The sequence below is a fragment of the Pinus tabuliformis genome, chromosome 7, assembly GCF_031772625.1.
Source record: "Pinus tabuliformis cultivar Carrire ecotype Pingquan chromosome 7, CPIR1, whole genome shotgun sequence".
NCBI classification, from domain to species: Eukaryota; Viridiplantae; Streptophyta; class Pinopsida; order Pinales; family Pinaceae; genus Pinus; species Pinus tabuliformis.
Window position 1 is genome coordinate 512,921,063 of NC_142293.1, and position 23,397 is coordinate 512,944,459.

At 37.9% G+C, this 23,397-nt stretch overlaps 1 protein-coding gene across 2 annotated transcripts; it reads left to right on the forward strand.

Annotated features, from left to right (window-relative positions):
• The first annotated feature begins 17,462 nt into the window (after positions 1-17,462).
• On the forward strand, positions 17,463-20,837 carry LOC149248314 (putative E3 ubiquitin-protein ligase BAH1-like 1). 2 transcript variants are annotated; one of them, XM_089458394.1, is made up of 6 exons: positions 17,463-17,876; positions 18,145-18,389; positions 18,923-19,171; positions 19,948-20,085; positions 20,249-20,307; positions 20,473-20,837. In XM_089458394.1, the coding sequence occupies exons 1-6, from the start codon at positions 17,606-17,608 to the stop codon at positions 20,582-20,584; spliced, it is 1,074 nt and encodes a 357-aa protein (XP_089314520.1). In that variant the 5' UTR covers positions 17,463-17,605; the 3' UTR covers positions 20,585-20,837. The 2 variants fall into 2 exon arrangements, with proteins under 2 accessions (XP_089314520.1, XP_089314521.1); XM_089458395.1 differs by having other exon boundaries at positions 20,476-20,837.
• Positions 20,838-23,397: the final 2,560 nt, after the last annotated feature.

Below are 23,397 nucleotides of genomic sequence, written 5' to 3' on the forward strand. Positions count from 1 at the left end.
TTCCTTATGTAAATTCCCTCCCCTAACATTTCCCTCATGATTTTTCCCCTTGAAAACAGCATACTTCTCAGCATTTTTGCAGGCAGGGCAGCAGTCATCTTGGCTTATTTGTTCCACCTTGGTCAATAACATCATGTCAACCACTGAGACTAATGAGCAAGGTGATGACCGATCTTCATCCACGGAGGTTGAGACACAACGGAGGCCTCGTAAGGGTGGCAAGGGTGGTCATCACAAGAGAGAAGAGCCCACATCCTTGGCAGAGTTGTAGGCTTGCCCATTGGCAGTGACTTGCTTTCAGTACATGTCATGCTATCAGTTTTGCGAGAGGCTTGCACAGATTCAGCATCATAGGGAGCTGGCCCGGTTATTTGTTCTACACCTTCATGACGGGCAGGTCACCCTTGCAGGGGTGGATTTTGTGTTTTCTCCAGAGGCTATTTCACAGGCTACCGGGATACCAAATGTGGGTGAGGTGTGGCCAAAGCGCAAGTGGCTGGATTTTGTTTACTTTGAGCCATATGTCAGGCCAACATACATACACAACTTGTCAGGGAACTTTCCTATCAGGTTCCTCCGAGGGGAATATGCATCTATCATGAGGCTTATTATGCACTATTTCACATGCGAGGGGAGGTTCTCACGAGTATTTGCTTGCCACATTCGCATGCTGATGCACTTTACCAGGGTGAGGATGATGAACATCCCGATTTACCTTTTTCATGACATTCAGAGGATGGTTTCTATATTCCAGAAGCAGACCCCAGCTCAGCAGCTCAGGAGCTTGTGTCATCATGGTCTCATCCAGCTGGTTGTTTCCCATCAGCTGAGCCAGCAGGGCATTCCTTGGGCAGATTTTATCTCCCGTGAGTTCTTCACACAGCCACAGCCACAGCCACAGCCAGAGGCAGTTCACGAGGAGGGAGGGCCATCACATCAGCCCGAGGCTAGTATTCCGAGACATATGGCTTCTTCTCCTCGGGTCACTTATCAGAGAGGTCATAGGACCTTATTTGCAGCAGCTCGACGAGTACTTTCTCCACAGCAGGTGGAAGGGGTCTCGTCATCCTCTTCAGATCAGCGAGTGTTATCTCCACACCAGGTGGAAGGGGCCTCGCATCCTTCAGCAGCAGAGGCAGTACGAGAGGGAAAGCAGCCCATGGTTGAGGATGAGGCAGTCGGCGAGGCACATCCTGATTTCATTGATCTTGATGCTCATTCTCCTTCCTCTTCAGATTTCTATGAGCTCATTAGGCAGAGAGAGGAGGAGAACCTTGTGTTGCAGCGGAAGCTTGAGATGGCTCAGTGGACTATCACTTATTTAAAGCAGCGGAACAAACAGCTAGAGACGGAGAAAGAGCTGGATGAATTATGGAGAATCCGCGGTAACAGAGGCTTGAACCGCAGGAGGCCCGGGGACCCATTGCCCGCTGATAGGGAGTCATTGCTCATCCAAGCAAATTTTCGCTTGGAGAGATTGTTGGAGAAGGCAAATCATGACAAAGAGCTGCTACGCAACATGAAAACACACTATTGGGCAAGATTGCATGTTTGCAAGGCTAAAATGAAAATTCTCCGAAGGAAGCTGTCAGAGGCCCAGAAGAAGAAGAAAAGGACAAACCCACTCCGTATCTTGGCTGAGGCATCCCTCACTCACCATGGTACTCATTAGCCTTCATCCAGCAGCAAAATCAAAAAATTTTGAGAGTTTTGGAGCATTTTGGAAATTTTTGGAAATTTACAGGTTTTTGCCTGTGGAGTGGTCTCACCCCCCGCGCGACCACTCGGGAGGACTGCTCAGAATCACAACAAGTTGACATTTTTGGAAAGGGCATGCAAAAACTAGAATTACCTATACTTGGGGTCAACTTGATTTTGAGATTTGGGCCTCCAAAATCTCAAAATACATCAAAATTTTGACTTTCTGCCCACTTTTTGAGTTGCAGAAAGTGACCTTGGGAGAATTGACTTTTGAGGGGTCAGATCAACTCCAAATCCATAAATTCCACTTGGGATGGAAAGTAGACACACAGAGCTTTCCAATGAGCCATCTTGCACTTGATTTGGACAACTGGAACCCATTCAAAAAGTGCTGCAAAGGGGCGCGACCACTCGAGCTAAAATTGCCAGTTTTGACTTTTCAGGCCTGCAAACTCTGTTTTTACCTTGGTTGATCATTTGTACCTGTAAATGATGGATGTATGGATAATTTTCATGGCACATTGATAGATTTAATCTCTCTTAACCCTTCTAGAAGCTTCCTTGATGTAAATAGTGAATATTTAATGCATGGATGAGTTAGCTAAGTTTTAGAGGCAAGTTGTTTTGACTTCCTATTATCTAGTGCTTAGTTTAGAATTAGTTCAAACTGCTCCTAGGAAGCTGAGCTCGACCCCTAGAGGTGGGGAAAGGAGTTAGATGGTCTATATTATGCCTTCTCTTGCTCATTTTCATGGTTGGACTCTTGTGGGAGAAGCATTATTGTATATTGTACATCTATTACTGCAATTTAAGGAAAAGGAAGGCCAGGGTTTTGCAGACATCATTGTGGATTCTTGTGGATTGTTGTGTTGATGGTGTGTTCTCTACATGTTATTGTAAGTGTGTTTATGTGTTCCATCTCTTTCTTTGCTGCTAATTGAACAGATGAAGTGATAAAGTTTGAATTCATGCATGCCATGCTCAGCTTTTAATTTTGTTCAATATCTATGTTTTCCACTGTCTAAAGAGGATTCAAAGTTGTTGTTTGCCCTCTTTAGCTCCTCCTCTATCATTCCTGATCATCCATCTCAGATTAAGGCATCAGCACTCACTCCTACCTTGCCCCAAAGATCCCCCTGCAAAAACTGAGCCCAATCCCCGCACCCTGAATTGCACTCCCTCCAATTGCCACCAAAAACCCCAAAAATCTTTAAATCAACCCCCCTTATCAATTTACTAGCCTAAAATCTTTATTCCTAATTGGTCAGCTTATCATATTGAAAGATCTACCGAATCTGACCCGAGAGAGCCTTCTCATACCTCGTAGGGCTAGCTACGAGGTGAAATGGTTTGATGTAGCCTTGAGAGTTTGTCTATCTCAGCCTAGGTGAATTCCAAGCGCTAACAGGTTGTAACTCCTAATTTCAAAGGCTAAATTTACTTTTTTACCCTCTCCCTTAAAATAAGGTGCGCTATTTGAGGCGATTTGTAAAAATGCACTATGATACAAAATATTCACCCACTAAAAATTTAAAACCCCTTAATTTCGCCAAAGGACAAACATTCGCCCCTAAAATTTTCCATAGCCAACCCCTCCAAATATAATACACCCTTGGTCTCATTGAAAACCCCACCCACTCAAATGAACATTTAAAAGATTCCTCCATAGATTTTTCATGAAAACGAAAACCTAAATTGAACACCCACTCATCATTCCATGTGAGAATAATGGTGGGGAACTAATATGGATACCATAAATCATATCCAAACGTGGAACTTGCCTGCAACGATGGGGATCCATTGATTGTTTCATGAGTTCAACCAGTAGAAGGTGATAATGATGATCTATAATCATATTTATGAATGCTTAGCCTTTCTCACCTTATTTAGGGGTGTCTATTTTTTTAATCATGATTTCCGATTTTTTCATCTTTAATTCAAACATAATTTTATTATCATAAAATTATTAAAAAAATAATGAAATTAATGGAAACAAAAATTATGAAATTAATGGAAAGATTTAAAGTTATTTTATTTATTTTTTTAATCAAGCAATATTATCATAAAATTGTATAAAAAAAAAAATTTACAAAAATTTATTGTATTATAGAAATTAAACAAGTGCTATATAGTAGCTATATAGAAATTAAACAAGTGCTACTTAGTAGCTAGTACTTGCCACTTAGTTTAAATATAACTAATTGGAATGTGAATTGATGAAGAGGGGTGAGATGATTAATTAAAACCTTCATAAAAAAATAGAAATGAAAATGAAAATATTGTATTAATATGTTGTTTTTTTATGACTGTCTTACCTCATTAGTTGTAATAAAACTTTATAACTTTATTTTTTGTATAACTTTATTGAAATGGAGAAACTTAATTGCAACTCAATGAGACGTCAATTCCAAGAAACTTGTCTTGCACATCTAATTGTCTCCTTCATAGGTATTGATATAAAGTTGAATGCAATTGTGTTTGTTGCAGTGAAGGAATGGGAATATGAAACAAAACTTTATTGTTATCACTCAAATGGTGTCTCTTTTGAGTTGAGATGATCTATAATTTATGATTTAGTATTAAATTAATTTTTAAATTAAATTGTAAAGACATGTTAATTAATAACTATGGATAATTTGTAATAACAATTGTTTTACTATTAATTTAACAACTAAATTATAACTAGCACAATTATATAAATTAAATCACTAGTAATTATAGATGGATATCAAAACACTTAGTTTCTAATCAAAATACTTAGTTCCTAAAACATTTGGTCATGAAAAAAAAAATCATTTAAAAAAATTAAATATTAAAATAAATAAAATATATCATTACCCCTCTTCAAAAAAATTCTAAATATTATAAGTTTGTCTATGATTTGTAATTTAGTACTAAATTGATTGAATTTAATAGTCACTTGGAATAAAACTAGGAATAAAGTTGCAGTAGATTAAACGACTTTAACAAAATTCACACATTAACCTTTTGTTACCAATCTTCTGTGATTTGAATCAAGGAAAGAATATAAAACAAATTAACAAACCAATTGAAACAGATGAGAAATTGAATACTAAACTCTCAATAAATGTGGAACAATCTCCAGTGACTTGAAACAGCATATGGAACTTCAAAGTGGGATCTTGATAATATCCAGCTAGAGTTTCAAATCATTTGACCTACCAGAATAATAAACATTAATCACAAACACACAAAAGGAATTAATAAAAAAAATACTTCTTGAATTCAAAGCATTAATTTCTTGATTTCTTGAATTCAATTTCTTGTTATAAATCAATTTCTTGAATTTTTGATATACTAGATCAATAAAATGCTCACTAGATCCTAAAACTTAGTAAATATACATGAAGAAAACTTTCTTAATAAAATTAGGAAAGAAATGCTCACAAGATTCTAAAAACTAATAGCTAATTATCATAATAGTGATTAATTATAAAGACCATGTGTAAACAAGAAACAAAATTATGATCAATATTATTGGAATTGAAAATAGAGAAAAAAATAGAAAAAGAAAAAATATATATAAGTCAAATTAAAAAGTAAGAAAACTAAAAAAAAATATTGGGAATTTTTTAAATTATGGAAAAAATATTTTTAAACTATTTTTTTCTCTTTAAAATTTGTCATCTTAAATTGAAAATATTGGAAAAAAACTATAATTCATGAAAATATAAATAATAAAAAAATCAAAAAGTTAAATAGAAAAGAAATAAAACAACAAATTAATAACTAATAGAAATGGAAGTTACTAAACAACAACCTCAACCAATCACCTTACAAATTAATAAATTTAAATAATAATAAAAATTTAATTTCCAATGTTAAATTATGGATAAATGGAATAAATTTTTAGTCAAAAACAAACTAAAACCATGACAAGTTTAATAAAAAAATAATAATTTTTTAAATTTATATTCAATTTTGGAAAAAAAAAAAAATAATTATTATTATTTATTATAAATTTAATTAAATTTATAATATAAAAAATAAAAATAAAAATAAAATATTTTACAATTAATAATATTAACCATTTATATATTTGAAACTAAATTATCACAATTATTTAAAAAATCAAATTCAAAATTTATTTTATATAATAATATTAACCATTAGAAATAAGAAGTCTATGTAGTTATGAACCTTTGTTATTGAAAGGTCACGAGTTCAAGTTCCTAATCGTGTGTTTGAGCTTATTGAACAATATTTCATGGAAACGTAATTTGAAATATAAATGATTAAAGTGCAAATTAGTTGGTTTAAATAGGGTTTAGTTCTCGACAAATAATTTGAAATTTAAATGACCGCACTGTCTATTAGTTGGTTTGAATAGGGTTTGATTTCCATCAAATCTCTAAGTTTAAACCTCAAAGAAAAAGGTTGAAACCACTTTTGAGGAAATTAAACTATCCTAAAGGAAATCCTACTCTTGAATTTTACTTTTATTTTTACAAAAAAAAAAAAGACTACCTTATTATTTTATTTTTTTAATTACATTATGCCATTTAACATTATACTAATTTTTTTTAATAATATATAATAAAAAAATTCTCATAATTTACACAATAATAAATAGAAAGATTGCCTTATTATTTATTTTTTTAAGTTTTCCTGTGCTATTTAACATTGTATTATAAATTGTGAAACGTTTTAATAATATTGAGTTTAATGCAATTATGTTTGTGGCAGTGAATGCAGGGGAATATGGAACAAAACTTTTATAGCTTTTTTTGTAAGAAAATATTCACATTATATTAATAGAGGAGAAAATTACATAGCATGTAATCGTGAGTGCGTTCTTTGCCTCAGATGGAGGAAAAGAACTTTGCCCCGGTTGGGAAAAATCAGAGCCTTGTAGTTTCATTGATTGTATTACAAAACAACTATTGATCAAAATCATGCATGTATTAATTGAGACAATGTGGTTACTGCATGTGCACCCAAAACGAGGCCTATTGAGCCAGAGAGGATGTGTGTGGTCTAGCCACAGGCCCCTAATACGTGGTGTGCCAAAAAAGTGTGCAACCAAGCCGCTTGGATCTGGGTTGTTCTTGTTTGAGGTGGTGGGGCAAAAGTAACCTATGGAACAATCAAAATGCGGAGAGAGGCCCAACCTCTGAGAAATCATGTCGTCGGGTGATCCATTCTGCCACATTGAACCTAAAATGTTTCCATGTTGGAGTTGCATTGCACTTGGGTCGTGTCGTGAAGCTACAAATTTCTAGTACTCTTCGGGCTCTAATCCAAGATGTAGTAGGCCTAGGGGTTGGGGTGATGAGGAGACAAGGGAGCGTCGACCACCGAAGGGACAAAAGCCTGGGGAGGAAGGGGATGAGCTGTAGGGGCACCAGTGAAGGGCAGGGAGGAGGAGTCAACAGGCAAAGAGTGAGACTGGGAAGGGTTAGGGGAGGAAGATGAGAGGATGTTGGGCAGAAAATCGAGGATTAAAAGTCTGGAAAGATGCTTGAGGGATGAGACACCATAGCTCAGGTGAGTGAAGAGGTTTTTGAGCGTCCATAATGTTGGGCGGCCCCGACGCAGTTCAACTTCCTGCATGACCAGGACTTCCCTACAAATGGAGTTAGGAATCCCATTGTCGAACATGGTAGCAATAGTAGCATCATCAAAGTTGGTGGGGGGGCGCCCATGACCTTTTCCTCTGTTAGGGTGTCTACCTCTGCCCCTATTCTGATTCATGGCTTCGTGGAACAAGGTTGTAGACAAGATTCCAAATAATCCATAGAGGAGAATGTCGGGAGGAGAATGCAGTCTGGCAATAGGGTTGAGCATGGGGACGAGCATTTTAATGGTGGTGCATTGGGATGGGGGATCCCATACTCAAGGTAGTTGGCTCGTGCGTGGAGTGATTGCCACTTGGTGTGGAGGATGCAGCAGGTGGGAGTTGTATGTTAAGAGCTTGGGAATGAGAGTCGAGGGTCATGGGGCCACCCGGATCCAGGGATGAACAAAACTTTTATATTTATTGCTCAAATGGTGTCCTATTTTAAATAGGATTGCTTTCTTTTGCAGCAAAATGAAGTTGGGATGATCTATAATTTGTGATTTGTATTAAACCAATTTTAAAATCAAATTATAAAGATAATTTAATTAATATTTATGAATAGTACACAATAACAATTGTTTTACTATTAATTTAACAACTAGAGTATAACTAGCACAGTTATATAAATTAAATCACTAGTAACTCTAGATAGATATCAAAACACTTAGTTTCTAATCAAAATACTTAGTTCAAAATACTTAATTCCTAAAACATTTCATATCGTCAAAATTAATTACAAAAAATCATTAAAATAAATAAAATATATCATTAGCCCTTTTCAAATATTTTCCAAATATTATATGTTTGTCTATGATTTGTGATTTAGTATTACATTCGCTGAATTTGACACATTCACATTGAATAAAGTCTGGAATAAATTTGCAAAATACTTTAAAAAAATTCACACTTTAACTCTTTGCATGGTAACTGAGACCAATCTTTTGTATTTGGTTTGAGGAAAGAAGATAAACAACTTTAACAAGCTTAACAATCTCCTTTTGTATTTGGTTTGAGGAAAGAAGGTAAAACAACTTTAACAGGCCGAGCAATCTCTCGTTAACTACTTGAAGCCGAATTTGGAACATCAAAATGGAATCTTGGTAATACCCCCTGTGGCACACTAGTAGAATTAGTTGGTATCCCATACCCCAACCGCTCCACTTTAGAATTTGAATCCCCTAAAATGAAATGAAGAGCTCGAGTTCATTGCATTAGATCTGCCACCAGAGTGTCCAACTCTCCTTTGACGTGAGAACAAATGCAACAAACATTAACCATAGATACATGAAATTTTTTTTAACAAAATTCGTGAATTCTTGAATTCAAGAAGATCAATCTCTTGAATTATTGAATTCAATTAAGAAAAAAAATAACATAAAAAATTCTTGAATTCAAGACCAATTTCTTGAATTTTTGAATTCAAGATCAATTTCCTGAATTCTTGAATTCAATTTCTTGTAATAAATTCAACAAAATTACTAAAAAATGGCTCATGAGATCTTAAAACTTTTTTTTCAGAACGAAAAAAGCTTCAATATATTATATGAGAAATATAAGAGTCCAAAAAAATAGATACATCCGAGATGGTCTAAAATAGTTCTATAAGCCACATTATGTCTTATATGCTCCTATAATCTGCATGGATGATATAACAGAATATCAAAGTAACTAAATAACTACCTATGTCCTGTAACCAGTACAGAAACACATGATAAAGAGGGGTATTATGAAAACTAAAATAGAAAGCATATGCAGATGAGACAAAACTATCAAACATCTGAGACTAAAAGTCCGGCAATGAAAAATCATGGATCTGGAATGTAACTCCCTCCAAAAATATCTCGAGAAACCATAGTCCAGGAGTGGATAGGAGGCCCAATTTAGAAAGAGTATCAGCTGTAGAATTTTTGACCCTGCTGATGTGCTCAATAGTACTACCAACCATGCAGTCCCAGTAATAGTTGATCCTATCTCTCCAACCGGTCAGGTGCGGCGCCAATATGTGATTTCTCCTATTTACCGAATCAACCAAAATTTTCGAATCTCCAAAAATAGCAACCTGTTGTATGTCAAGGAAGATACAAAATTTTAATAGTCCAGTGAGTGCGATGGCTTCAGCCATATTATTGGAGCCGTGACCGCCGTGCCAGAAGGAAGAAAAATGCGTGGATTCATTTATCTTGATGAAGAAACCACAACCGCATTGACCCATCTGTGCGGCCCCGTCGAAGAAAGCAGTAGGCTGAGAAGACTGATCCGATGAAGGCAGGGTGGGAATATTTTTCTTATGCTTGATAGTCTTCTGAGGGAGGGATTCTAAGTTTACAGAGATCCAATCCATGATTTGTGCATATGATAAGCTTGAGTTGTTGAAAATGCAGTGGTTGCGCCATTTCCAAATAAACCACAAGGAGAGAATGCAAATCCTTCGCCATTGTATATTCTGCCCGCTGCACCTTAATATCCACTCTTGAATTGAGTCCTGCGCACCAAGAATAAAACCAAAAACTCTTTCTAATTCCTGCCATATCTGATATGTCTTTTTACATTTTAAAAATATATGGAAATTTGAATCCTCGTCCGATCTGCATAATGAACAGACATTAGGTCCATGCCATCCCTGTTTCATTAAATTCTCCTAGGTTAGGTTTCTATTGTGAAATGCAAGCCAAGCGAATAGGATCATCTTCGATGGGCAACCATCCTTCCAGAAAATCTGAGGAAATATAGAGAAACCGGGGGACTGCTGCATTATCAACTGATGGTAAATCTCTTTTACTGTCACATCTTCCGCCTCTTTCGATATGTTCCAAGAAAGGAAATCCGAGTCCCTAGATCTGAAAATACCGCCGTTCTGAAGCTTCGACTTGATGCGATTCCAATGCTGCGCGATCCCATGTGGCATATTCAAATCATCAGCGTCTTTCCACCACGGGATGGGGCCTAGCCATTCAGCAATCAAACTATCCCAGTAAAAGAATCCTCTTCTGTGGAAATAATTTAGTAAGGGATCATGGATGTCTACTACTTCAGCTCCACATTTGAAGTGGTCTTTGCCAATAAGGATTTTATTTCCCGATTGTAGATGCCAGATTAAATTCTTCAAGCAGTATGATTCAATCCTCCGGAAACTAAGCCATATTGGGGATCCATATGATACACCGATAGAACCTTTCCGGTACCAGAAATGGAGGCTCTTCTTACCTAAATACTTTGTCTGAATCATGAGACTCCACGGACCCTCACCCTGAATGGCTCTCCAGAAAGACTTGCACAGAAGAGCTTTTCCAAAAATCCGCAGATTGGATAAACCCCAACCCCCCATATTCCTAGGAAGTGAAATACTAGAGAGTTTTATAAGATGAAATTTTCTCCTTTCAGCATGACCCCCCCATATGAAATTAGCAGAAAGCCTATTCATGCTGTTAATGATACTCACCGGAAAGAGAAATAGGTGCGCCCAGTAAACAGAGAGCTGATTTAAAACAGATTGCACTAATATAATTCTCCCTGCCAAGGAAAGGCATCTAAACTCCCAAGCTGAGATTCTCCTGTAGAATCTGTCCACAATCCAGTTCCAATCGGATCTCGAGTAGCCATTTGCTTTTATCCGGAATCCCAGATACTTTATACCACTGCTGATATGTTGAGATTTCATACCAAATAACTCAGATAACCAAAGAACATCTTCCTGTTTTAAATCAGAATGGTATATTATAGATTTCTCCAGGTTAACTTGAAGACCCGTAGCCCTTTGAAAGTTTTCCATAATATCATAGAATCGCATCCAAGTGATCCTGCAAAACATGCCGAATAATATGATATCATCAACAAATAGATTATGAGTTAATGAAATGTTCCTGCAGATTTTGAGAGGCTGCCATGCATTTTCATTTACAGCCTTTTTGATATGTAAGCTGAGAGAATCCATCGCCAGTATAAATAACAGCGGAGAGAGAGAGCATCCTTGACGCAGACCCCTCTCCGCACTGAAAAAGGAGGTTGGAATGTCGTTTATGATAATTGCGTATTCCACAGGATCAACACATGCCATGATCCAGTTGATCATGTTGGATCTCAATCCAATTCTTGCTAGTAAACACCTGATGTAGCCCCAATCTATACAGTCATACGCCTTCCTGAGGTCGACTTTGATAAAAACCGCCTCTCTTTTCTTTGTGTGGATGGAGAATAATGCCTCTTGTGTACCAGCGACAACATCATGAATGTATCTCCCTTTTAGAAATCCATACTGTTCTTTTGATAATGATTCAGATAAAACTCCTTTCAATCTCTCCGCAATGATCTTAGATACTATTTTGAAGGAAATATTACACAATGATATCGGCCGATAGTCCTGAAAAGTCTGAGCATCCCGCTTTTTGGGTATGAGAGCGATGTTGGTGGAGCATAGTTGTTTGCTGATACTCCCCTTTATCCTGATCTCTTCCACCATCTTTAACAGATCTTCCTTAATAATATCATAGAAATGTATAAGAAATTCTATTGACTAGCCGTCTGGTCCAGGGCTTTTGTCCCGATTGAAAGATTTCATAGTAGCCATTAATTCCTCCTCTGTAACAGGCTGGTATATCTGATCGTTTAAATCATTATCAAACATCCTTGGGTAAACTTCTATTCCCCACAGTATATCCTGAAAACTGCGATTTTCCATTCTTTGATATTTCTTTTTGAAATATGCCACCGCTTCTTTTGATATATCTTGCTGAGAGTAAAAATAGCCTCCATTACCGTCACTAATTTTCCATATTGAATTTTTGACCCTTCTAGCATTGGCGAACCTATGGAAAAACTTTGAGTTTTGATGGCCTTCTTTCATCCATATTGCCTTGCTTTTCAGGCGCTAGAAAGTTTCTTCATTCTTCAGGATTTGCAATTTCTTTTTTTGGAGACTCTTGATATGTTGTCTTGTTTCATATGATAATGAATCATAAGACGTAGTATCCGCAACATTATCAAGTTCCTTTTGGATTTCTCGAAGCTCTTTTTTATTAGTTTGTCTTTTCTGAAACTGCCATTCTTTTACAATCTTCCTGATTTTGTTCATCTTGTCCATGAAGGTCATCTGATGTGAAGCAGATCCACTTGTTGATAACTCCCTCCACGCTTTTACTACAGTGTCATTAAAATTAGGCTCCTCTAGACATTGTCTATTGAATTTAAAAGGGATTCCTTTTCTGATTCCCATAGATCTCCATCCAAGAACGATCAACCGATGATCAGATATGAAGCAATTTTCAACAGTAGAAAATGGCATGCCGAGGACATCTATCAAGCTGGCATGTAAGAGGAATCTGTCGATTCTCTTAGCAATGAAAGCCTCTTCAATCCTTCCATTATCCCAAGTGGGCAGAATTTTGGGCGAAAGTATGTCAATATAATTTTTTATTAGAAAATCATTCCTAATCTTGGCAGCATTTGGATCTAGCTGCTTACTGTTGCCCCATATTTCATCCATGTTGAAAGTGATATTAAGGTCACCTGCAATCAATAATGATTCAATATCAAAAACTTCCGATGCAAAGAGACTATCCCAAAATGCCGATCTGTTCCTGTAAGGAGCATATATGTTTAATATGTTTATAGGACATTTAAAACCTCTAATCTGAGCCGATATAAGAATGCCAGCAATGCAACTGTATGCCTTTGCACATATCCATTGAGGGTCCCATAATACCTCTAAACCACCAGATAAACCTACGGCATCAACAGCAGAGATGTGCCATTGTGGAAGCATCTTCCTGAAGTAGGATACAGTGACAGATACAGTATGCATAGTCTCTTGGATCAAAATGATTTTAGGACACATAGACAAAAATAGGTTTTTTAAGGCCAAGAACTTCAGGTCTGCTCCCAGACCTCTAATATTAACAGATAATATGTAATTCATTTGGAAGGCAGATCGACCTTTCCAGCTCTAAGAGGCCTGTCATCAGAGATATCAGTAATGGGAATGTCCACCAACGAAAGATTCCTGATACAACAATCAGATACAACACCCCTCCCCCTGAAGTGCCTACTGCCCCTGTTGTTTTTCCTTCTCACAGTGATATTCCTAGCAGATGTAGGGCTGATCATAGGCGATTTAGGTGACTCAGGTTTATGAACAGTGAGAGGCAAAAGTGCAAGAGATTTCTTGGACAACAGGAAGTCTAAATCGCTACCAATAGAATTGATAGGCGATGAAATCGGGGAGTTAGCAGGCGTGGGAGATATTCAAGATTCAATACCATTATCCCCAGGAGCAGAAACTTTATCAAGGGGCGAAAGAGGATTCCGATGAAGTCGATAATCCAAATCAATTGGAGGTTGAGGAAAAGGTGGCGGATTCGGAACATTTTGATCCATGAAAGGTTCCTTCGGATGATTAGGTGGAAGGGGAATCTCAAACTCAGAAGCAGTTTCCAATTCAGGCATAGACGGAGATATCCGGTATAATGGATCAGGTTCGATCGGCCGAGTGGGAGAAAGCTGAAGATCAGCAGTCATAGCATCAACACAGATGGGTCGGGGAGAGATATTTGGAGAAGCAGATTTATCCGAATCCAATGGTGGTCCCTTCTTGCTATGAGGAAATTCTACGAATTTAGTGAGGCCAAGATGCTTTCGACCAAAAGATCGACGTCTCGGGAATTGCTTAATTAGGTGCCCCGTATGATGACATGCAACGCACCTAAAAGGCACACCCCAGAAATCTAATCTCTGTCTGATGGACAATTCTCTCCAGCTGATGTCGATATGCTCTGGAAAACCTCCCCTGTATGATCTATCAATCAAAATCCAAGGAATACGCTTGTCTTTCTCCCCCCGACACCAGGGATCCACATAAACACATCTTCCAATTGCGTTACCAATTTCAGTTAATGTCTCAATCGACCAAAATTCCAGTGGCAGACCAGGAAGCTTCAACCAAATAAGATTATTTGAAGGAGTGTTTCTAAGGGGATTAAAACCCAGATACCACCGGTGTAATGAAAGAAAGCTACAACCATACACCCATTGATGGTTTAGTATAGATTCCAAATCCCCTGCGTTAAGAAAATGAAAACAAAACCATTCTTTCAGTAACTTGGCAATTATCGGGATATACCCAATAATGGGTTTCCACTGAACTTCAAGCCAGTCTCGCATCTGTTTGTCGTTCATCTCCGGGAAATGCCACCGGCCAATCAAGGCTTTATCATGGAGGCTATCAATACGTTCAGTCAACTGAACACTGTCAATTCTAATAGCACCTGGAGGCTGAGAAGTTTTAACTGGTTTATGGCATTTGCGGGAGCGATCCCCAGAAGATACTTTGCCTTGATGATTATTATCCACCAATGAAGCAGGAGGAGGGTTCGATGGGTGTACCAGCATTTCATCCAACGTGGAGTGCCACTCATTAGACAATCTGGCTTTGTGATGGAGTGATTCTGCCTGTATGGCCGCGTGGACCATAGCCTCCGTGGCAGATGAATCAGATATAAATTCCATCATAAATAAAGATCAGAGACATGACCCCAAATAAACCAGAGAAAGTCCAAAGTAGGATCAGGACGTACACAGCTATCAGATATGGAATGATCTGGACGAAGCAAAGGACTGGAGAGAGATGGATCAACTTTAAAAAATCTACTGATAGTACAAGCAAAGTATGCCTCGGAATGAGCAATGCACTATCTCGATGAGGAAAGACATATAAAAAACAGGCCAGCCACCCACAAAAATAAATGTGAAAGATATTTTCCTGATCAAGATAGATTATGAAGGAAAATCTTCAAATCTATTGACGGCGATTATAACCTAACCACATATATATCCGTCCTGAAATGGCCTGGAAGTAATTAAGGCAATACCCTGTCCCAAGGTGGTAAAATTTAAAAACTTACCGGATAACCAAAAACCAGAGTTTCCAAAACCGGATACAAGATCTAGAAGGAAAAACAGCAATTACTAGAGACAGAATCAGGTGGGAATTCTAGACAATGGCCACAGATGAAGAAACTCATGAGATTTCATCCTGGCACGAAAAACAACAACAGATACACATCTCACATACGCACCACCATGGCCCCAGTTTGCACCGGAAATCAGAACAAGGTTTAGATATAATGCAATAGCTCTGGAAACTAAAAGATTTAACCCATGACCAACAAATAATAGCGCATTCAGACATGTAACTAGTCCATATACCACAAAAAGAAAAACCGCTATCCTCGATAAAGGGAATAAGTCTAGATAATTATCAATATGAAGAAACATATATCTATGGAAATCCCTGGTAATCAAATACCCAGAAAACAGTAATTCTCCATATCTGATGCCCGAAAAAACAGTATATATAATGCTGGGAGTAATTCAGAAAAACATACCTGGAAGTGCCGATAGGCCGAAATGGGGTGTCTTTAGATGAAGAGAGTAGCCGGAAAATGTCCACCAACCGAGCAATTTGCGTTATGCAGCAGATGGACTTGGCGGAGAGAAATTGATAGGTTAGGATCTTTTGTCGAATGGTAGAAAATTTCAATTCTAATATTGGGTCATGGGACGTCTGAGGAGGATGGCATAAGGAGTGAAAAGTAAAAACAGTCGAGACAGTAGAAATGTATATGGAAAATAGCTGCAAGCTGGATGTAGTGTGAGATCACCAGGTGTCAATTTGCATGTAAATCTCTACGCACCTGTCAGTGGTCGGTCTTACCACTTATCGCTCTTCGGATAGGCTGAAAACTGCGGTTTGGAAGGAAACTTCAGAACACCCCATTGGGTCGTCGAGCACCATCCAGAGATTCCAGAATTCCTTAGTAACTATATGTCAATAAAACCTTCTTGATAAAATTAAGATCCGAAAAATTAGTAACTATATATAATAAAACTTTCTGGATAAAATTAGGAAAGAAATGCTCATAAAATTCTAAAAATTAAATGTTTTTTATTAATTTAATTATATTCATTAAAAATAAAATTTTATTATATTGTTGTTGTTTTCTCAGAAAGAAAATTATAAAAATGTGAAAGAAAACAAATTAAATAAAATTAAAAATTAACCACAGGAAAAATAATTGTGATTAATAAAATTAGAATTGAAAATAGGAAAAAAAAAACTATTATATAATATTAAAAATAAAAAACAATGTGATTAATAAAATTAAAATTGAAAAAAAAAAATTAAAAAAAAAAAATCTCCTATCATATAATATAAAAAATAAAAAACATCTCTTAAAATATTTAAATTTATTCATTAAACTTGTTACATTTCAAAAAATTATTTTATTTTTAGGCCGATAGGCCTTCCTTTGGAACAGAGTTTCGTCGTTCCTTTTGCTCTTGTGCTGACACGTGACATCGGATTCTGAATGTGACATCGGATTCTGAATGGCTCTTTTGTTTCACATACTGACACGTGGCATCGGATTCATGCCACGAGTTTTTCAGTCTCGTGCAGGAGCGGGACAGTTTGGTTCTGCGAGGGAATGGCGGGTCGTGTTAATTTCCTGCAGTTATCTTCCACCTTATGCATTAACTGTTCTGCGGTTAGAGTAGGGTAGTAATGGGGCATTCTCCAAACCTCTCGCCAACAGCATAACTGTTCTGCGGTTAGAGTAGGGTAGTAATGGGGCATTCTCCAAACCTCTCGCCAACAGAGCCTTTGCTGCCCTTTCTCATTCGCAATTCCACCAGGTACACAATGCAGGGCCGAATAAAGCACTCGTTCAGCACTCGTTCATCGAGCTGCAATCGCAATTCCACCAGGTACACAATGCAGGGCCGAATAAACTCGTTCATCGAGCTGCAAACGCAGGACATATCGCTGGACAACGAGGCAGAGATCAAGAACTCTGTCAATGGGGTTACCTCAAAGGCATTGCTTTCGGAAGACAGTGATGCTTTACCCCTATTGTCAACAGAAAAATCAGGGATAGCAGAAGTGGCGTCTGGATCTGGTATCCCTAGTGCAGTTTTCAATCTGGCGACGACTGCCCTATTGTCAACAGAAAAATCAGGGATAGCAGAAGTGGCGTCTGGATCTGGTATCCCTAGTGCAGTTTTCAATCTGGCGACGACTGTAATTGGTGCAGGAATTATGGCACTGCCTGCAACAATGAAAGTTTTGGGTCTGCCATTATGCTTTGCAGTGATAATCCTGATGGGTATTCTCTCTGAACACAGCATCCTCCTTATTTCTTTATATTTAACACGGAAGAAAATGTATCAGTTTCGTATGTTGTAAGACCACCTTCATTTCCCGTTAAATGACAGGGTTTTTATACAATTTCCGCTGATGGATCGTGTTTCACTCTTGTTTTAAAGGTTTTGACCATGAAGTTTGGGGAGAGATTTGCCGAGTATCTACACGGAGAGGATGAGCATTTTCTGGACAAATGTTCACACCTCGAATACAAACGGCTGAAGAAGGTACTGAAAAAGTGTCGCGATGGATACTTGCATGACGGCATGGGATCGGACTTTGAAGCAGGGCTTTACAGTTCACAAACGACGGAAAACGAAGACGTAATCTGCGGGGAAACAGCCAAAGGCATTTCCAACTCATGTGATTCATTCAGCACATGTTCATCGGAAACTTGTGCAGGTGTTTAAATCTAATTAATGCCGTCCATTTTTTGTTTATTATGGATACGGAATAGCATTTTGTGTTCTCGGATTCAAATATTTGAAGTTCATTTTCAGTACGGAGGAGGTTTGAAGTCAATATACATCTTTATCTTGTGGAAGGCATTGTGCAAACCTTCTGTAATTTCAGAAGATTACAAGCGTTTTGTCAAAATACTAATCAAAATGGCCAGCTGTTTCGGGCTGAACGTTTCTAACTTTTCTTTTTCGTATGTGTCCTCTTGCAGTCTGTGATAGAATTTTCTTCTACGAGCTTACAAAAGAAGTATCTGCTATAGTGGGTTGCTTCAGTTCCCGTGCCAGACGTTTGTTGCATCTGCATCTTGCGTCTGGTTTTCAAAGGTACCTGTGGCGAGTTAAACACTTCTTTGCTGATGATCATGAAGCAATGATTCGAGAAGGCCGGCATTTAGTCAGCTATGTGGCGATGAATGCCATTGCGATCCGAAAGATTCTGAAAAAGTATGACAAAGTAAGTTCAGAAACGACGTCGTTTATGTTACAATTGTTTGTTTTCTTGGATTGGAAAAAATTGCTATGTTTCACCACACCCACATTCATAGTCAAGGTCCACTACTTTTTCTAGCAGTATCAACCGCGCGGTCGCATTTAGCCCGTTGGGGCAGGTGGTCCCATGGAAGGCATAGGAGAACTCGGGAAATTGAGAGGAATAAAACCCAGACGCTCAGCGTCTAAAATACCATTTAACTGCTTTTTACCCCAGAACTTAGTTCAACCCGATTGCTGATTTTTAACCTTTAAAAACATTCGGCTATGAAATTTGTGGAGACACCTATCGTCTATTCGCTCCCACAAATTTCTAATTTCATTTCGAGTTCCTGATTGCCAAAATCTCACTCCTCTGTGCTTACTTTCAACCGTCAGAAGGGATCCTTCCAAGGAAAATATGACCTTGGAAGGGATCTCCTTTACATCTGAATGTATTACTCAACTATTTTCGGTTTGAGAATGTTAATAATGTGGTATTGTCATTTTTGAATGCAGGTTCATAGCTCAGTCAATGGCCGGAATTTCAAGACAAAGTTACAGGCTAAACATATAGAGTTATTGAAGTCACCTTGGTTAATTGAATTGATTGCGTTTCAGATCAACACAAGAGATTCGGAGCATGGACATATTAGTGATATTTTTCCTGAATGCTCATGCGACTTTACTGCCAGTGATCCTGTTCTTACATGCACATTGCCTGATTCTATGAAATTGGAGTTTAGCCTCACATGCCCTATCTGTTTGGTAAGTTCAAACTCTGTTGGCATTTTTAGTTGTTGTTCTTCTCCAGTAACAAGTACCTACAGTACCGAGGCTCTGATCTAGAGTTGGCTTTTCTTATCTGGTAGCTTCAAGCGAATGTAATGCAGTAAGCTGAGCCCCGTGCAAATATAATATTTTTTTTTTTCTTCTGTTACTGGATTAGCGTTAGGGACATACATGGTGTTTTGTGTAATTTCATATTCCATGCATTGAGGTGTCAGCTACCATGGTTTTATGTATCCATTCCATTAGAGATCTGCACAGTTATTGGGGAGAGATTGTGTCCTAGTGCAGCATGTTTAGAAGTCAGGTTTGCCACTATGAAGATATGAGACTATCGGCAAAAAACAAAAATACAAGGTAGGAATGTTTGATACTAAAGTCAATTTGATTGTATGGATTTCTCACCATGGCCTGTATGGAGTTCCCAAATTAATGTTAATGCCTTTGCCCAATAAAAGTTATGTTTGAGCCCTAAGACTCTTTAGCTCAAAACCTGTAAAACTCTAATTCTTAAATTGATTTATCGTTCTGCGGTTTGACCTATGGAGCATCTTGGGTTTTCCCTGCATGTGTAAAAATGTGGGTGTGCATACTGAGCATTGAGCAACCTAGCAACCATGTTTATCTGTTACATGCTAGAAAGGAGAGCTTCAACATAAAAAACAGTATTAGTTGACTTCGCTATTTAATGCGTAGAGACGTTTCTTCCCTTGTTAGTAAGTGTTCACGATGTTCCGAATTTTATTATCTTGCAGGATATAGTGTTTGATCCTGTTGCATTGGGGTGCGGACATATTTTCTGCAAAAATTGTGCGTGCACAGGGGCATCAATACCAACAATTGAAGGGGTCAAAGCGGCCAATCCACGCGCTAGGTGCCCAATATGCAGACAGGTATTGCTGGAGCTGTTTGCCTTTAGATTTTAAAAGAGTGCACTCCCGATGACTGCTGAGTTTGGTTTATCATTTTAAACAATACTTGATCCATCTCTTGGAAGTTGAGTTATGGACATACAAAACAGAGAAAAGCCATTGAATTCTGTAAGTGTGAATGCAGATGGGGGTTTATGCTGATTCTGTTCATTTGCCCGAGTTAGGCTTGTTGGTGAAGAAAAGGTGCGAATACTTGTCCTGTTCTAATGGTTGTTATTTGTTTTGACATTGGAACATTGTCCTGTTCTAATGGTTGTTATTTGTTTTGACATTGGAACATTGTATGACTTCAAATAATGAAATAGTTTACATATGACTCATATATCCTTTTGTGATGGTTTAAACCAGCAGATGCAGGGGCTATTGGAAGGAAAGATTGCATACAGAACGGGCAGAGAGAATAAAACAAGCAAAGGAACATTGGGATCTACAAACACGATTTGTATTAGGCTATTTATGACTTGTGCCACAGGTTTTTGCATGGTCTTCAAGGGATCGAAGCCCCTCTCTGAGAGCAACAGGAGGTTTGTCATCTTGACTATCACTGTTTTGGTTTTTCTTTACATGGGATCTACTTTGATTCCCAATATTTGGGTAGCTTTTCAGTTCACAGGAGCAACCACAGGTCTATCTTTAGGTTTCATATTTCCTGCTTTGATAGCCCTGAGGTCTCACCCCAACCAACGAGAGGAAAGCTTAGGATTAAGGAAGAAGATTCCCATGTTTTTAGGATTCTTCATAGTGTTCCTTGTCAGATGGTTATGACTTTTGCACTAAATATATACTGTTTTTTTTTTTAAATCTTTTGGAGATTAAATAAATCATTTCTTTAGGCCCCTCTTATTTTAGGCTAGTAATTTCATGCTTCAAGAGTTGCAAACTTTATTAAACTAGGAAATTAGTAACAGAGGTCTCAGGTGAAAGAGGTAGTACAAAGAAACTAATGAAATTGATATTTCAGTTTCACAGACCTTCTCCACTAAATACTCGTAGAATTCGTTTATACAAACATTAGAGTCCAGTTCCTTGACTATATGAAATACTAGGCATGAAGTGAAACATGGCCTTGGTGGAGGACTTATTTTCCAGTTGATGACTGTCGTCAAACTGGGTTGTGCAAGATTATAAATAAGACACTATATCATGTCCATTCTGACAGGCATATCAAAACATTCTTTTACCCTTCTGATTACAGCAAAGAACCTTTAGATGTGATTCTTCAAATGTTTTGGATCAAATCATGTTGCTAGAACACACTCATTGAGTTCTCTATTGTTTCTGATTTCTGCCAGAGCTTTACTGGCATATCTGACTGAAAAGTTTGAACTTTATGAAATGAGTAGTGAGTTTTATTCTGAAATGAACTCTATTGTGTATTTGTTGAGTACTTGTTTTTTCCTTTATTAGCTACCAACATACTTCATTCACAGCAACAAAGGTCGCATGAACGAACTTCTCTTAATCGTATTTACAGTGTACTTATTCACAGTGCTCTACTGCAATAATTGTGTATGTTTATGCTCTTGCTGCTCCAATTTACATATCTTTTTTGGCTCCCTGAGCTTTCTTACAATTCTTCGTTCTTGGTTGCAGGAATTGACCTCGACAATGTCAATTAAAAAAAGACCTTCAAGGGTTTTGAAGGCAGCGAAGAGTGTTTTTAAATCTTATAATGGGACACGACTATTTTATCTTGGGTTCTTTTACTTTTCCTCCTGTGGCTCCTTAAATGCTCCTTTCCTCGTTGGTATCTTCGTGTATCTTCTTGCTGTAGTCGGTACGCCCATCTGTGTCTGGGCAGGAACAAGTTTGGATTTTCCTGATCCACTGCCCACTCTTCATCGTCTCTGTAAAGCCCGTTATCTATTGGGGGTTTGCCTGTGGGTAGACTCCTGAAGGGTATTCTGTTTCAAGGCTTTGCATAACAGTTTTAGGGAGGATTGATATCTGAGTATGTTGGGCAGGAACAAGTTTGGATTTGCTTGATCAATAGTAATAGAAGGCTTCCTGATGGAAAAACAGACAAGTATTCTGGACAGAGATGTAACTTACAGGTAAGTCTTTGTTTTATTGTATTTCGGGTGTGTTTTCTCTGCAATATATCAAGGGAGTTTCGTTTTTACTGTTCATTCTTTTCGGGGCAAAACTAGTGGCAAAGCTCAGGACTCAAATATAAGTCGTGTTAATCAAGAATTTTCGTTGATGCTTACAATTTCGCTTATAGCTGCGTCGGTAACCCAGTGAACTCTCCAAATCAGCTCATACTCGCCTTTTAGGGTGAACAATTTTAACTCATAAGTTTGCCTTTGCTTGTCCTGAAGATAAGGCAGATCCTACCCTTGAGTTATTGTGTTATTGTTCTACTGTTTGAATTGGGTCTTTCTAAAGGGCTTTCTTTCTTTTACTGTTTTTGGAGTTCGGAGATTTCGAGAAACAAGTCTCAAATTTCTGTGGACCTCTGTGAAAAGGGTGTTTCCAAGGTGCTTCTCTTTCCGTTTTAGTTTTGATAAAGGTTGAAATTAGTCAAGGGCCTTTGTAGTCCATATGAAGTCGGTGTCTTTAACGGTTTATGCGTTCAACGTGAATTAATCAGCTGCTTTTCAAATATTTAGGAATTAAAAAGGCAGCCTGCGTTTTAAATTGCAGTGGTTGGAGGAATATGTCCCAAGGGACTGTACATTACATAGTGGACTTCCTCTGGCTTGGCTGCCAGTTCCGAGGGGTAACTATTCTTCCCAACTTGCTTTGTGACTTGCACCTGGCGTTGAATCTCATCCCAGGGTAGACCATAGTGGGAATGGAACCTTGGTGGATGGCTGAATCCTCTGTCAACCTGATAAACATACCAAATCCCCATTAGCAGTCTGAAGCTGTTTTAAGTTTGTGGAATAGATCTTTCATGGGGTTACTCTTTTGTTAAATTATTTGTCTGTTATCTTTTTCTTCAGAAAACCATATTTCAATCTGAAGTCGCTCCACTCTGATTATGAAATGGGTGTTTCACTTGTCCACAACATGTTACTTTCTAAGATTATCTGGCAATTCGCTAGGATTAGTTATATCAGAGTGTTGTGCTATTGGATTGGTGGTTATTTCCAAAGGTCGGTACATCCTTATTTAATGGTTAATGTTCAGTGTATGAGAAGGATTGTGCTATTGGATTGGTGGTTGTTTCGAAAGGTCGGTACATCCTTATTTAATGGTTAATGTTCAGTGTATGAGAAGGATGGATGCCAATCTGAAGTTTTGTACAGCTCTGTGAAATCGTTACTT

What these genes read in the sequence shown, in the direction of transcription:
- LOC149248314 (XM_089458394.1), top strand. Translation starts at nt 17,606, where the DNA reads ATGAAGTTTGGGGAGAGATTTGCCGAGTATCTACACGGAGAGGATGAG. An exon ending in TTCATCGGAAACTTGTGCAG is followed by an intron (nt 17,877 to 18,144) that starts GTGTTTAAATCT and finishes GTCCTCTTGCAG; the next exon opens with TCTGTGATAGAATTTTCTTC. An exon ending in TCACATGCCCTATCTGTTTG is followed by an intron (nt 19,172 to 19,947) that starts GTAAGTTCAAAC and finishes ATTATCTTGCAG; the next exon opens with GATATAGTGTTTGATCCTGT.